The 15367-nt window shown below is 38.9% G+C and overlaps 1 protein-coding gene across 1 annotated transcript in view; it reads right to left on the bottom strand.

Moving 5' to 3' along the window:
- The window catches only part of sntg2 (syntrophin, gamma 2), a 109538-nt gene that overhangs the window by 19622 nt on the left and 74549 nt on the right, over window positions 1-15367 (bottom strand). Inside the window, exons 13-14 of the mRNA XM_084915709.1 lie at window positions 11961-12032; window positions 9914-10120 (exon numbers count right to left, since the gene is read on the bottom strand). Coding sequence (XP_084771835.1) covers window positions 9914-10120; window positions 11961-12032 — 279 coding nt within the window. The remainder of the gene's footprint in view (window positions 1-9913; window positions 10121-11960; window positions 12033-15367) is intronic.

Here is a 15367-nt window from a genome sequence, read left to right on the forward strand (position 1 = left end):
ATGCGGCACAAACGGATTCACAGAAGGTGCTTTATACTGTGGTGAAAACGAATAAGTGGCCTCGTTCCATCCTGCGTTCCTTTTCTGCGATGTGAGGAATGTTTTCAGAGCCGCAGCTCAATTTCCATCTTAAAAAGTACAGATGAGGGGATGGATTTGAATTAAATATTAATACTGTTTTCCTTTTCAATAATGAGCAGAAGCATACGGCTGGTTTAACGTGTTAAACTTCAGTGACATTCTTTGATTTATTTGCCTTACTAAATCCTGATCAAGCACATGTCACCGAGGTGTGCAAGTCGTATTACAAATACATGAGTCTGATGTCAGTCTTTTTGCAATGGCCTAGCAAGAGGACTCGATATTTTAAAGCTTGGTCAGTGCTATGTTATGTTTTTGAAGCCAGTAGTTGCCAAGTGTGACTTTTAGGATGCAAGCAAGCTGTAATCATAAACTGCGTGGCTACGAAGCACACAAATTTGCTAATTAATGCTAAGTAAGAAACTAAGAAACAGAATGTCATCAGCTTTATTATTAGTATGTATTATCGGGCAAGTCCATGAAAAATGTTCCAAAAAGTTCTGGAGGTCCAGTTCAGTGTGACTTCAGTCAGTGCTGGCCTTGAAGAAGCTCATTTTCTATGGCTGCATGTGTTAGAATCCCTGCCAATGTGGCCCCGAAGCCAAAATCCAGAATCATAAAAGATGTAAAGAAAATGGAAAAAAAAAACCCGCCCATTTTCACCCAGTACTGTTAAGTAAAAACTACTGTACGAACACCTGGAGGCCCCAACTTCCCAGTTGTGCCCCATTTAACTACTGGAAAGGAGGCGATGTCTGACTCGGTGAAAAAACAAACATTAATCTAACTTTGAATAGTGAAAAAGAATATAAAAATTCAGCATTTCCTTTTTCTTTCCTGATTTTATTATATATTTTGTCAATTTCTCTAGTGAAGCAGAAGCTTTAGTGAAGGTTTAAATTATAGGCTAAGACTGTTTTTATTGTACTTTGTTCGCATTTTACTTTCATCAACACCGTCAAACCCTTTTTGCACAAACCTTTTTGCAGCATTTCAAGATTTCTTTGGGTCCTCTCTCCCTCTCTGTGTTGCCTTAGACTATCATCTTCACTGTGCCATTACTGAAGTTATTGCCCCTGTTCAGGTCTTTTATCTGCTTTTCATGATTTATTTGAAGTTCCACATTCACAGAAATGAAATTCACATTTAATAAATGTTGTGTATGATTCAAGAAAGAAGCCATTTATCTGTTTTTGTGCTCACGTTGCTGTTGATGGTTGTTCCACATAACGATTTTAAATTTGTTTAGTTTTGCTGATTCTGTCTTTTTCCTGAGAACAAATATATAAAAAAAAAAAAGGTTTCCATTTAAATTCATCCACAGCTTCTAACCCACTAGAAGTAAACATTTCAAGTGGCCACAGTAGAATCCATAGATGCAGGTCATCTCATAAGATGCTTTTTTTGGATTCTTTATTATTTATCAGAAAGTTAATTCTCATCAAACACATTAATATTCAATCAACATTCTCCCATTTTAGAAGCTATCTGAATTCATGATTGAAGATGAAGCTGACAACTGTTGACTTTTAAGGAGCGGACATCTACACAAAGAAAATTACGTAAATATGCAGGAAAAAGGAAAAGCCACGTTTTCATTTTCAGCTCGAACATCAAAGCAGAGAACAGAAAAGAAAGAGAATAGGTACTGGCTAAATAATTCAAACTTTAAAATGAATTATGTGTCAAAAGATAGAAATTTCTCGCAGCACTGCTGCCAGATATCACACTGCATCCTGCCACAGTTCACACAATTAAAATAATCCAACACAAAGACGCCAATGGCCAAACAATTCCAGCCGCTATAAATCCCAGAGGAATATTCTTATATCCCTCACACATTAATTTGTTAATATTTACACCCAAAGCATCTGTTATTCGCCAGAAAATTTAGCGACAGACAATTTGTTCATTACAAACGGTGAATTTTTATGCAACTCAAAAATTTGGCACCGTGCAATTATTCGACATACGGTTGAGTATAATGCAAGTATGAGCTATTGTTGTCACTTCCTTTTACACCGGCTTTGCTGCAAAAGAAAGTGACAGTGTGCACTGGAGAGGCAACAACCAGACAACCTTCAGAAAGGGTTTAGCAGGTGGTGTCCACAGACCATTGCTCTCTGCTTATCCCTCCTGACTGATTTTCCTCTCTTTGCTGGCGTCCTTGTCACTACTAGTAGCATGAGATGGTATCTCCTGCCCATTCAGGTTGCACAGGTAGCCCCACTCCTGGATGGCAAATGCATACATGCTGTTGTAAGGGGGGTGCTGTGTCTCCCAGCACAGTCTAAAGCATGTGGAGGAAATGCCCCATTACACAAAAAAAGCTAGATAGAGCTATAGTAGGGCACCAACCCAGCAGCAGGACCGATATCGGCTCATTTCTGTGAAGACGAGCTCTGCCAAAGTCATTCAGAATGACCTCCAGTGTGCTTCTCATGGAGTCTGTTTCTGACTAAAATATCAGACATCCTTTAGTGGGACCTCTGCTCACAGACCAACAGTGTGCAGCTCAATCCACACTTACCAGAGAACTGGTGCCAATAAGGTGCCCTGTTCTCAAAAGTAATATTGTGAAGTTACAAAGTCCTCTGTTCCCATTTTGTTAGCATGCCACATTTGAGCCATCTGACTTACAACTATTAGAAAGTCTACATAGGACATAACACAAAGCTATGCAGCAACTGAATTCAGCTGAATTTGATTTATATAGCATCAAATCACAAGGACAGTTGCATCAAAGCGCTTTATATTGTAATGTAAAGATCCTACAGTGAAACAAACTAGAGAGAGCAGACACAAATAAGATGCTGGCATAATAAATTGAAAGGCAAAGTGCTGCGTCAAATGTTTTTGGGATCTATCTGGTCTCGCATGTGCTGACTGGATAAAAAATTAGAAGCCAATTAAACTAAATTATGAAAGTTAACATAATTGAGAAAACGGGGGAAGAGCGTCCTGGGTGACTCCTGGCTTCTTAAGCTGTCTGTGGAGTATTTATGCTTAGACCTCTTGATGGACATGAAACAGCTACAACCACAGATTTCTTAACAAAGCACTCTCCACAAGAGCTTTCCACTTTAAACATTTTTGCTTAAGAGGCAATTTAATGGCTCATTGATGTGAAGACGAATTCTTTAGGTTCCTTGTGATAAATGCGCTGAAAGTAACAATAACATTTATGGAAAACGGAGTGCTGGCTAGTCGTTCTGTTTTAGAAGCAATTAGTTTCTTAATAAGACTAAATGAAAATCACACTGAACTTCATCACTTTTAAATAACTTCTCACTGCTGAAGCATTAAATTGGCAGAAATGAGCAGTGCTGATTTTTTTAAAACTTTTTTTTAACACATAATGTGGTTGACTAACACCAGGGTGTTGATCAGAAAAAAAAATCTAACTTCAAAACTAAAGTGCCCTCAAAAGATGAAAAGCATTTCATACTCTGTTTATTATTGTTTTGATTTTAAAATCAAAACAAAAATGACAGTAAAGGAGAAACTATCAACTTTTGATGTCCATGCATTTTACTATTTCACAAAATAGTGAAAAAGTAAGTTAAAAACAACAAGCAGATGAGTTTCTTGCAGGTATTGGTCACAAATTAAAGTCTATTGCTGCTAAGCCTTCATTCAGTCCATCTCTTCATCCGTTTGCAGCTAACGCCAAAGGCATACAACACGACCAGAAACCTGACTGACAGAAACACAGCTCGTCTGAAAACAAAAAAGACAAAAAATCATAACAATATATAAAGTACAGCAGTGTGGGAAGATCTGAAGGAAAAGGTACCCAGTGCTAGACTTTGAAATAAACACAGGACAGGTTGCCCATAGCGAACAACTTCAGCTGATGACAGAAAAATCCCTGGAGCTGCGAAGAACTTCAAACCGACAGTCAAGGACGTCACTGTCAGTCTAGAAAGCACAGGTGTGAAAATATCACAAGATCAAGACAAAAGAATGGGCAGCAGACTCCCAGAGACGAGGCTGCAAGATGCAAATCTCTTATCAGCAAGGAGGAATCCATAGGCTGGATTGGCATTTACCAAAATGTAGCGGTGGAAAGTCAAAGAGAGGAGAAAGACGAGAAGTGGCCATGATCAAAACAGGTGTGAAACCAAGACAGGCGCTGGGGGTGTCACCGACAGGTCTGTGGATCGGACGTTGAACCTTAATTTCAGTATTTTTATTTATTTTTTAAAAAAGTGATCTTCCTTGGTAGGATTCAGTGCCAGGTAATCATATAACACCATAACGTTAGTTACTTCACAGGAAAAACAAAACCAAACTGATAACTTGCTCGTTTAGTGTCAAGTAACATCGTGATAAAATATTCATGTTTGTCTGTCTTATGAGTTTGGGCACTTTAACATGGGGGTCAGTGGGGACTGAGTCATTGACATCAGTGTAACACTGATGAAGAACTGGGTTTGCTTCATTTTTCTGCTTTAGAAGCCGACATGTGAAACATGAAATGTTTAGCAAATCACGTCCTGTCCTGGCCACTTACGGCTGCTCGGGTACATGGATTAGTTTGTTTCCCAGTGTTGATTCATAGCACATAATGGCAGCAACAGGCTCTGTTCACTTCTAGTTTAGCTTGGCTGTTAATAACTCTGTCTCATTGGCTGGCCCTTGTTCTCCCTCATAACAACAATTCTAAACACAAAGCTTTTAATAGAAATAAAAACTGAAGGTTCTTGAACTGGCCATCAACGGATAAAACCCGACTGAGCACATTAGCTTCTGAAAAGACTAAAGAGGGGAAAGAGAAACACACTAACAATACTGAACTGAGACTTTAGGTTTATCACTGAGTGTTTAGGCTTCAGCGCATTTATCACAGAAACAAATATTAGGCTTAATTGCTTTTTATTCGTTTGACCTTCATTGATTAACTTACTTTTGTTCATGTGAAAAAGGAGCCAACATTAAAAGGCTTTTTTTTTTTTTTCAAAAAAAAAAAACAATGTATGTGCATATAAACGGTGTCACATAAAAGCTAAAAGCCCATCTCTGCTTTTCTGTGTTGTGTTTTGATCTCAAGTACAAAAGTCTGAAGCAAACATTAAATTGCACCCTCGTGCAAATTAGGATTCTTTTGAAGCTGCATTGTAATAACTAGTTAGCTACATTTATTTAATATTTAATCTGCTAATTTATGTCAATACTTAAACTGATCGTCATTTTGGTGACACTCCTTTTTGTAAAGCTGTTTAGGGCTTTTTATTGTTAAAGATCGTGACTATTGAAAGGGCATTTTAACAATGGGGACTGAGTCACTTTTGGAACAAGCTTGACAAGTGCAAAAGTCATGAACCGCCCCTCATTTCTTTGTATTTTGCTTGGAAAATGTGAAATAGGTGTCGAAAGATGCGTGGAAATACAGAATGACAGAAAAAAGTTTGTACAGTTCTAACCTTCAAAGTCAATACTTTACGCTGTGTTGAAGAATACAGCCCGAAACCTTTATTGTTCATATCTTGAAGTAGTCTTCAGGAACAGTTCTCTAGGCTTCTCAAAGGACATTCAAAGCTTCTCTTTGGTTACATGCTGGCTGCCTTTTGTTCCATTCTGCTCCAAAATGATCCCACGCTGCTTCAGTAATGTTGAGGTCTGGACTCTGGGGGAGACGATCCATGACTTGTGGCGTTTCCACTCTGTGTTTTTTTTTTTTTTTAACCCAGGCGTGATTTCACTGTGTTGGTATTAAGCTGAGAAATGAAACCTTTGGAAATTCACTGTGAAAGACAATTTTGAACCAAAAATTCCAAATCAGGATTCCTCACGGCTGTTTTTTCAGTGCACTTGTTGTGTTTGGCATACCTTTCATAGGAATGGCTTCATGACAGCAACTCTGATGAAACATAATTTAACAGTAACTGAAGTGTCAGCTGTATCTCTATTTTTTTCTATTTCTTAAAAACATGACTTTTAGATACTATTCATCTGCAGCAGGTAGTTTCTTTTTTTAAGGTTTGCAGATTCTTCTTTTGCCCTGATTTTATCCAATTTCCTCATTTGTTTTTTTTTTTTTGTAACACATGGCGAGATATGCATTTCTCTGAAAATATTGAGGTAACTTAACACACCGTGTTGATTATGGAAGTAGTATTTTAGGGGTATGGTAAGAAGATTTATTAAAAAGCAGTTGGGCCTAGAGTTTGTTTGGGTTGGGTTATATCCAGTCAGATAATGAAAGCGGCACAATTTTAATATCAAAGAGCTCCCTCTGTCCATCAGTGCCACACACACAGTACATATATATATATTTGGTAGGCACATGGAAATGCATTCAGGGCAACACAAACACATTATTTCCCTGCTAAATCAGCCCACATACCAAATGCGCTCAGCCCTCACCTGAGGTAGCTGCAGCTTTCTCTGGATCTGGGTTTAGTATTCAGTGAATCCACTTTAAATATGAAGTGCGGCTCACAGTTGGCATTAGTTAGCCAGCATCAAAGAAATAACCTCCAAACATCTGCCCTCTGATGAAGCAGAGCCGACCACAAAGAGAACGACAAAACACCAGCAGGTGTTTGAAAAATCAAAAGTTGCCCCTGAAGTATTTCACTACAGAACGAGCACAAAAACACAGAGCTTCTGTGGCCTGGCGATGGCTTTAAACTCCTAAACATCAGTGTTAAATTAACATGCAGGCCAATAAAATCTACAAAAACCAAAAAAGACTGAAAATAAAGTGTCTTTCACTGGGAGGTTTGTCTGAACATTGGGAGGTGTCCAAGATGCAGCATTATATAGCGCCAGCTCAAATGCACTACAAAGAATTTGTGTGACTCATTGTCAGGTCCTACACCCAAAGTATTTCTGGTTGAGCTTTTTTTTCCCATTTTGTGTGATATCACTTTGTCTGAAAAAGTAAGGTTTGAGTTTTCCTGCTGTATGCTGTAACATTATGTTATGTATGTTAAGGATGAAACATTTAAACTGAATGTATTTTAGTTATTAATTTTAAGTTGCAGTCAAACTATTGGCAGCTGGCCTAGACAGCAAATTACAATGAGCTCTACATCCATATACTTGTAAGTTGCCAAAAAAAATGAACTGATCTATTATTATAATTAAGAAGTGTTTTACACATCTGTCAACTAGACAAGTGATTCGCTGGTTTGACAATCATCACAATAGTTTCCAAGGGTAGCTGCATAGGCACACACCACTGTGATTAATATAAGCAGGCCTGAAATATGAGAGAAACTGCTCGTGTCATAAAATAAATTCAAGCGTTGCTCCTATCAAAAATTAAGGAAACATATATTTATTATTATCAGAAGAAATCACTGTTCAAAAACCTTTAAAGCTTTTTGTCCCAGCTGTCATTTGTTCACCAAGCCCTGTGATGTGTAATGATCATGTAGCTCGTTGGACACAAACTAAAAGACCAACTTTTTCAGACTTTGATGACAACCAGCCTCCATGAGGGATTTCGGTCTATTTGATACCCTAAATCAAGGGAAAGATACAGAACTCAGTGCATGTTTGTCAAACTGAGAGGAGGAATGGGCTGCATGGAACTGTCAGGGGACCAGTTAAGCCCCATTTGCAAGCCAGACAAATTCATCCGAAGCAGGTAAGGCCTCTGGCATTTTTCTGAGCTGCAATCAGAGAATTCAAAAATGTTGTGGCATGTTAAGCCTGGTGTAGCCATACGACTGAATAATGATTCCCTCAGACCCAAATCCAATCTCCAATTTTACTTGCACTATCTGTGCCACGAAAACTCTCTTAACTGCTCACCGTGTCAAACCCGACACACCAAATCATGTTGGTGAAATTCTATTATTAAAATAACTGCTTGTAAATGTCTTTGTATATTTAAACAGAAACTAAAAAAAACCCAAAACTTACAAATCTGTCATTTTTGACAGATTTCAAGTAATGGTTATTCATAACAAAACTGGAATTAACAAAGGTTTCCTTGGTCAAAAGAAAAAGACACGCCTGTTATTGCCTGTAATTCACCAGTGGGGAGATAATGTGTTCGATTTTTATATCACAGAAAAGTACTGATTGTTTTACTGATTTAGACGTCTTCCAAATGTCCTCTTCTGGCTGCTCCCTTTAGAGGTTGCCACAGTGGATCATCTGCCTCCATCTCACCCCTATCCCTCCTGTGTCACACCAACCCTCTACCGTGTCCTCCATTACAGCCATGAATCTTCTGTGGTGTACCTGGCAGGCCCATCTTTGGCATCCTTTGTCCAGTATATCCTCTATCCCTCCTCTGCATATGTCCAAACCATCTCAGCCTCTAAACTGCTCAGCCTGACCTGTCCCTCTGATGTACTCATTTCTAATCCAGTCCGTTCTGGTCACATCCAATGAAAATCCTAACATCTTCAACTCGGCCTCCTCCTTCTGCTGTTAGACTCACTGCTAGGCTTCTGTCACAAATCATCCCAGAGACTTGTCTCCAACTGCTCCACCCAGCCTGCACTCTCTTCTTGACCTCTCCTGTGCACTGTCTATAGCTTTGGCTGGTTGAGTACAGGTATTTAATTCCATCCAACTTTGCATGTTCACCTTTCCACCTGCCTACCTCTCATTCACACACATGTATTCTATTCCTACTCTCACTACAGATTTCATGAGTGTCATCTGTAAAAGTCCTCAGAGACCGCTGTCTCGTCTCATCTGTTAACCTGTCCATCAGCACTGCAAACAAAAAGGAGTTCAGAGAGCTTTTCTCTAGATCTACAAAGGCACAGTGCAACTCTGTCTGATCGTCTCTATTCTTCTCCATCATCAAACATCAAGCAAACATCACAGCTGTAGTGTTCATTCTCAGCATGAAGCCCTAACGCATGTCACCGAGTGTCACTTAACCTAGCTTCAACAACTCTTCATGGCTAATCAGCCTCATCTCTTTCTAGTTACTACAGCTCTGCACATCAACCCTGTTCTTGAAAATTGGTCTCATTCTTCTACTCTTCTGGCAGCTTCTCAATCTCCAAGATTGTGTTAAACACTCGAGTTTAAAAAACGCCACATCCTCTCTTCAAGACATCTTCATACCATCACAGGTATGCCACCTGGATAAACACGGCTTTCCACACTTCATTCCTTTACACAGCTACCCTCGCTTCCACCTTATTAATTCTCTGCACTCCACTAACTTAACTCCATCCATTTATATCTCTCTTTAATCATCCTAACCTGCTGCACATCCTTTCCAGCTCATTGTCTCCATCTAACCAATCAACACAGGTTTTTCTTCTTCTTTAAGAGGTGTTCAAAAACTCAGGTATCAAATATAATACACCCAGTTTTAATAAATACAGGAGGTAAATGATGAATGCAAGTCACTTCTTCAAAACAAAAGGTGCAATGATAATAACCATAGCAATATCATATAGGTGTTACAGAAGGATTTAAATGGCTTTCAAATTTTATGTTAACATTTTTTTGCTGTTCTGTTATGTTAATTAAATGGACCAGTGCACGATTGTACAGGAATATTACACACAAATGCAATTGTGCTGTAATGTTCCTATGCAATAATACTGGTATTAAAGGATTATAAAGCTCCATTTTCAGACTGTCATGTTTGTATTTGGAAGAGTACATTTTAGTCATCATCCAAGATTATTGATGCTATTTATCTTCCTTCTGGCTCTAAAGCCCAACAGAAAGCACACAGAGTTGTGCTGTGGTCTTAATTTCCACAAACATTCAATACTTCGCGTTCCTCCTCTGAGTTGAGAAAAGGGTGCTTTATTTTAGAGGCACTCCATTCGAACTAATATTCAAACAGAAAATACCCAAAAAGGGTCCGAGATCCATTTTATATGAAAGTACTCACTTGTATTCGCTGCACTTCCAAGAAGACAGCCCTTTGGAAGGACTTCTCCCAGATAGCCAGGTCAGTGGCCAGCTCTACCCTGAAGGTGTGGCTCTGGCCGTGGCCGACCAGAATACTGAAGCACAGAGACTCCGTGTCCTGCTCAGGAGAATGCTCCAGTCCCAAGTAGAGCCTTGCCTGGAGCCAGCAGTCCTCTGCCATCCACAGCTGTAATGCAAACTTGTAATTACTACATACTGGGGGAAAGGTACGCTGTTATTTCACTTTCTACAGCTGATGTAAGTACAGGGAGTGCAGAATTATTAGGCAAGTTGTATTTTTGAGGAATAATTTTATTATTGAACAACAACCATGTTCTCAATGAAACCAAAAAACTCATTAATATCAAAGCTGAATGTTTCTGGAAGTAGTTTTTAGTTTGTTTTCAGTTTTAGCTATTTTAGGGGGATATCTGTGTGTGCAGGTGACTATTACTGTGCATAATTATTAGGCAACTTAACAAAAAACAAATATATACCCATTTCAATTATTTATTTTTACCAGTGAAACCAATATAACATCTCCACATTCACAAATATACATTTCTGACATTCAAAAACAAAACAAAAACAAATCAGCGACCAATATAGCCACCTTTCTTTGCAAGGACACTCAAAAGCCTGCCATCCATGGATTCTGTCAGTGTTTTGATCTGTTCACCATCAACATTGCGTGCAGCAGCAACCACAGCCTCCCAGACACTGTTCAGAGAGGTGTACTGTTTTCCCTCCTTGTAAATCTCACATTTGATGATGGACCACAGGTTCTCAATGGGGTTCAGATCAGGTGAACAAGGAGGTCATGTCATTAGTTTTTCTTCTTTTATACCCTTTCTTGCCAGCCACGCTGTGGAGTACTTGGACGCGTGTGATGGAGCATTGTCCTGCATGAAAATCATGTTTTTCTTGAAGGATGCAGACTTCTTCCTGTACCACTGCTTGAAGAAGGTGTCTTCCAGAAACTGGCAGTAGGACTGGGAGTTGAGCTTGACTCCATCCTCAACCCGAAAAGGCCCCACAAGCTCATCTTTGATGATACCAGCCCAAACCAGTACTCCACCTCCACCTTGCTGGCGTCTGAGTCGGACTGGAGCTCTCTGCCCTTTACCAATCCAGCCACGGGCCCATCCATCTGGCCCATCAAGACTCACTCTCATTTCATCAGTCCATAAAACCTTAGAAAAATCAGTTTTGAGATATTTCTTGGCCCAGTCTTGACGTTTCAGCTTGTGTGTCTTGTTCAGTGGTGGTCGTCTTTCAGCCTTTCTTACCTTGGCCATGTCTCTGAGTATTGCACACCTTGTGCTTTTGGGCACTCCAGTGATGTTGCAGCTCTGAAATATGGCCAAACTGGTGGCAAGTGGCATCTTGGCAGCTGCACGCTTGACTTTTCTCAGTTCATGGGCAGTTATTTTGCGCCTTGGTTTTTCCACACGCTTCTTGCGACCCTGTTGACTATTTTGAATGAAACGCTTGATTGTTCGATGATCACGCTTCAGAAGCTTTGCAATTTTGAGACTGCTGCATCCCTCTGCAAGATATCTCACTTTTGACTTTTCTGAGCCTGTCAAGTCCTTCTTTTGACCCATTTTGCCAAAGGAAAGGAAGTTGCCTAATAATTATGCACACCTGATATACGGTGTTGATGTCATTAGACCACACCCCTTCTCATTACAGCGATGCACATCACCTAATATGCTTAATTGGTAGTAGGCTTTCGAGCCTATACAGCTTGGAGTAAGACAACATGCATGAAGAGGATGATGTGGACAAAATACTCATTTGCCTAATAATTCTGCACTCCCTGTAGAAGGAATCACTAGTATTTCTCTATATTCGCAGATTAAACAGATGAACCTTCTCTGTGTACATGCCCTGGTTAGACAGCTCCCTGAATCACTATACTACATGCTCAAAGAGGAAAACCAACATCTCTAGAGAGAGCAAACAGAGGTGATCAAAATTTGAACAGCCCTGATGCACATCACAGCATCCTTTTCATAACTTACCTTGTGAACCTTGAAAAGAACCTCATAGAGGTTATATGTTGTTTCAGCTTGTCCCCAGTCAGCAGCACTGATCTGAGAAATAAACATCAAGGAGGATGAGATGAAGAGGAAGCGTATACAAACAAGCTTTTTTGCACTTGTTAGCAGCACTTCCTCATCCACATAATAAATGCAAATGAAAGTTAGGCAGGTCACTTTGTTGCTCTCTGTGAAGCCCTGGATGACTGCCAGTGTCAGGGAGCAAAATGGATTGATCCTGCTGCACTTGGCACGGGGAGAACATTTACATCATGAAAGTAACACGCTGATTCCAAAGACTACAGCAAAATAAACCAGAGCCTTTAAAAACTAGGACTTCCAGGTTTTGTTTCATAAATAACAACTTTAAATAATCCCTCAGATTTAAGTTGGGATTTGTAAAAAATCCAACTGAGAATATTTTTTTATGGCCGCAGAAAGAAAAATTAAAAATGAAAGTGACGGCTGAATTTAGTAGACTAAATTCTAGGCTGGGAGCCTTATTTGGGGTGTGCTTAAACTGAGATACAATGTTATGCACACAGTGTTTATGACTTTAATCATAAAGGTCATTTGATTTTTTTTTTTTTTTTTTTTTGCAAAGTGGACACTATAAGCGTGATGATCAGTTATCTGAAAAGGTTACACGTATGCTAATAATATTAAATATCTGTAGTGTAGTTGATGTTTGTAATCCTCTTTGGTAAGCAAAAATCCATCTTTTTTTTTCTTTATGCTATTTCAACATTAGCTTTAGAATTACCTGAAGTAAGTATTTTTGATCATTTAATATTTAACATTATTAACTAAATTTCATGACTAGTCTTAGATTTGTACTTTCATTAGGTGTTAGCATCAAGCTAACTGACCAACTCCTAGAAATCAGACATAGTTGCAGGAGTTGTGTTAGGAGTTACTGTACAGTTGAGTAAATAATCTTCTGTAACTTAAGTTTAGCTGCTTGTTTAGTTTGGTTTGGTTTAATTTCATAACAACAAACAATCAGCATTATCCTAGAAGGAGCTTTTATGATTTAGATTTTAAACATATTTATACGTCCTCTGACTCCAAAGTACAGACTGGATAGAATAGTCATTCTCAAATGACTACTTTGAGGACTATTCTTGATCTTAGGAATTAACACAACTTTTTGCAAAAAATTGAGACTAGATATATATAATTACACAGGAATAATCAGTAGAATTGGTTATTTTTGTTAGGTTTTGGACATCTTGTGTGATGAGCATGTTGGTCAGAGTTGATCATTTAAAAAGCAAAAGTGAGCTATTGTGAATCCTAATGATGTTTAATGTGGAGCTATTGGTTTTAATTGTGTTGTTTTCTTGTTTTTTAGCCTTTTTTTCTTTTAATGTACATTTGTCACACTCCAGGAAGAGTAGGTACTGCTATTGCAGGAGCTAACGGGGATCTTAATAAACTAAACTACTGAATTCATAAAAATATCTGCTGTATCTTCTGCAACATTCAATTTGCTTGTGCATAAAGAAAATCCTTAATTTGTTGATTGATTTTGTTTAGGTATTTAAAATAATTTTCCAGTGTGATAGCATCTAATAAGATCAAAGAAAGATCCATTATGTCCCAGGTAAACAAAATTAGTTGTGAAACTGTTCTAAAATCGTTCCTCAGTATATTTCCACTTATTTAATCACAATGAACAATGTCTACTGCCTCTTTGTCTTCTTTACGATAGGTTGTGTTGTACTGGTCCTATAAATAACAAAACAACAAAACATCCAATACAAAATCAGCTTTGCATGAAAAATCTAAATGACTGAATAACACGTAGCGACAGCCGTAAACATCCCTAAAGACTCCTTAATGTTCGCGCCAGGCGTCATGTCATGGACGTGGTGGTGAATTGACAGTCGTGGTGCAAAATCACACACTGCTGGTTTGGGTATATTCATTTGGCCATGTTTTAGCCCATATGTGGAAAATTTTGGATTTAAAATAATAAAAATAAGGCCTTTTTTTTGGTTTCCAACAGCTAACATTGTTGAAGTACTAAAGTAAATTTTCTCTTACTGTGCTGAGCTGTTACTGTTGACTTCTTTTTGACACATGATAATTGATACTAATAAAAACATACTGCTGAATATTCAAGGCCTCTCGGCCTCAGGGATATTGGCTACTGCCATTTTTCAACACAAGCTAGAGGACACGTCTGGCATTTCACAACCCACCAGCTGCATAATGTCTTTAGCTCAAGGAACCATAACTTCAGCGACTTCACAATACATCCATTAATGTTGTTCATTAAAAGTACAGCTGCTCACTTCTTTTGCTCTCATCCTGTAAACATGATTTGTTGGTCCTATGACTGGCCTACATCTTAACCAAAAACAAACTTTTCATTTTTGTAACTGATCTGCGTTGTGTGTAGTGTACTGCAGTTCTCGGCTGCTCCCAGCCTGTAGCTTTTTCTCTTTATTTAAAAACTACAAAAAGCTACAAAAAGGTTTTGGGTTTTTTCTTCCTAAGCTCACCTTCAAAAGCACAGTTTCTGTGTCACAATTTTTTTTAGCCTCTGGCATACTCTTTGTAAAAGACTTTCCTGCAGCACTTTTAAAAACAGCAGAACAGTTTAAAAATTATACTGGCCAAAATATTATCAACACTGACAGGTGAAGTTAATAATGCTAATGATCTCATTACATTATAACCTTCTCCTGGTAAACTTTAGGTTCTGCCATTTAATGGACATCAAATTTTCTAAAGAACAAGCAAAATCCCCCACGCTAAGAGTACGACCCAGCTGCAGAACCCACAAACCAATATCCTAGAACTTCACAGGACACCCCCATAGGTCCTTTGTCCATGTCCTACCAGGTTAAATCCGTTTTCTTGGGAATGGGGGGTGTGTGCCAGATTAAGTTTTAATGTTGTGGTTGAGTATACCAGACCAGAGGCCTCTCACCCAGTGTTACTAAAAATCTCTGATGGTTATGATTCTTTTTCCTGTAGTGATGCCTCAAGCACAATGATGCACAGGTTGCAACAAAAGGCCTGTTTGATGGTATCAGCAAGTGTAGTTTAAACAAGGCCAGGCTCTTGTTCCTGCCATTTCAACAAACAGCTGGGGTGACCATCACTAATCTTAACACAAAGCATCAGTGTGCAGAGGGAATTGTAAAAATGCACTGTTCAGACAGCCGTGTAAACTGACACAGAAACAGAGCCAGTCTGGAGACTCGAGCAGAGGATGGAAGTCAAAAGGAATGCATCAGTGTGCCTACGTGAGTTGCAGAAAGCATCTGCATAGATGATGAAATGCTTAATTTTCTGCACATATGCAAATGGCCAGTGGGATGTCAAGTGCAAGGGCAAGGTTAGCAGAGCTCTTTAAGATATTCAGTACATGGTAA

Source organism: Perissodus microlepis, chromosome 19, assembly GCF_051167445.1.
Source record: "Perissodus microlepis isolate ML-2025 ecotype Zambia chromosome 19, ASM5116744v1, whole genome shotgun sequence".
Taxonomy (NCBI): domain Eukaryota; kingdom Metazoa; phylum Chordata; class Actinopteri; order Cichliformes; family Cichlidae; genus Perissodus; species Perissodus microlepis.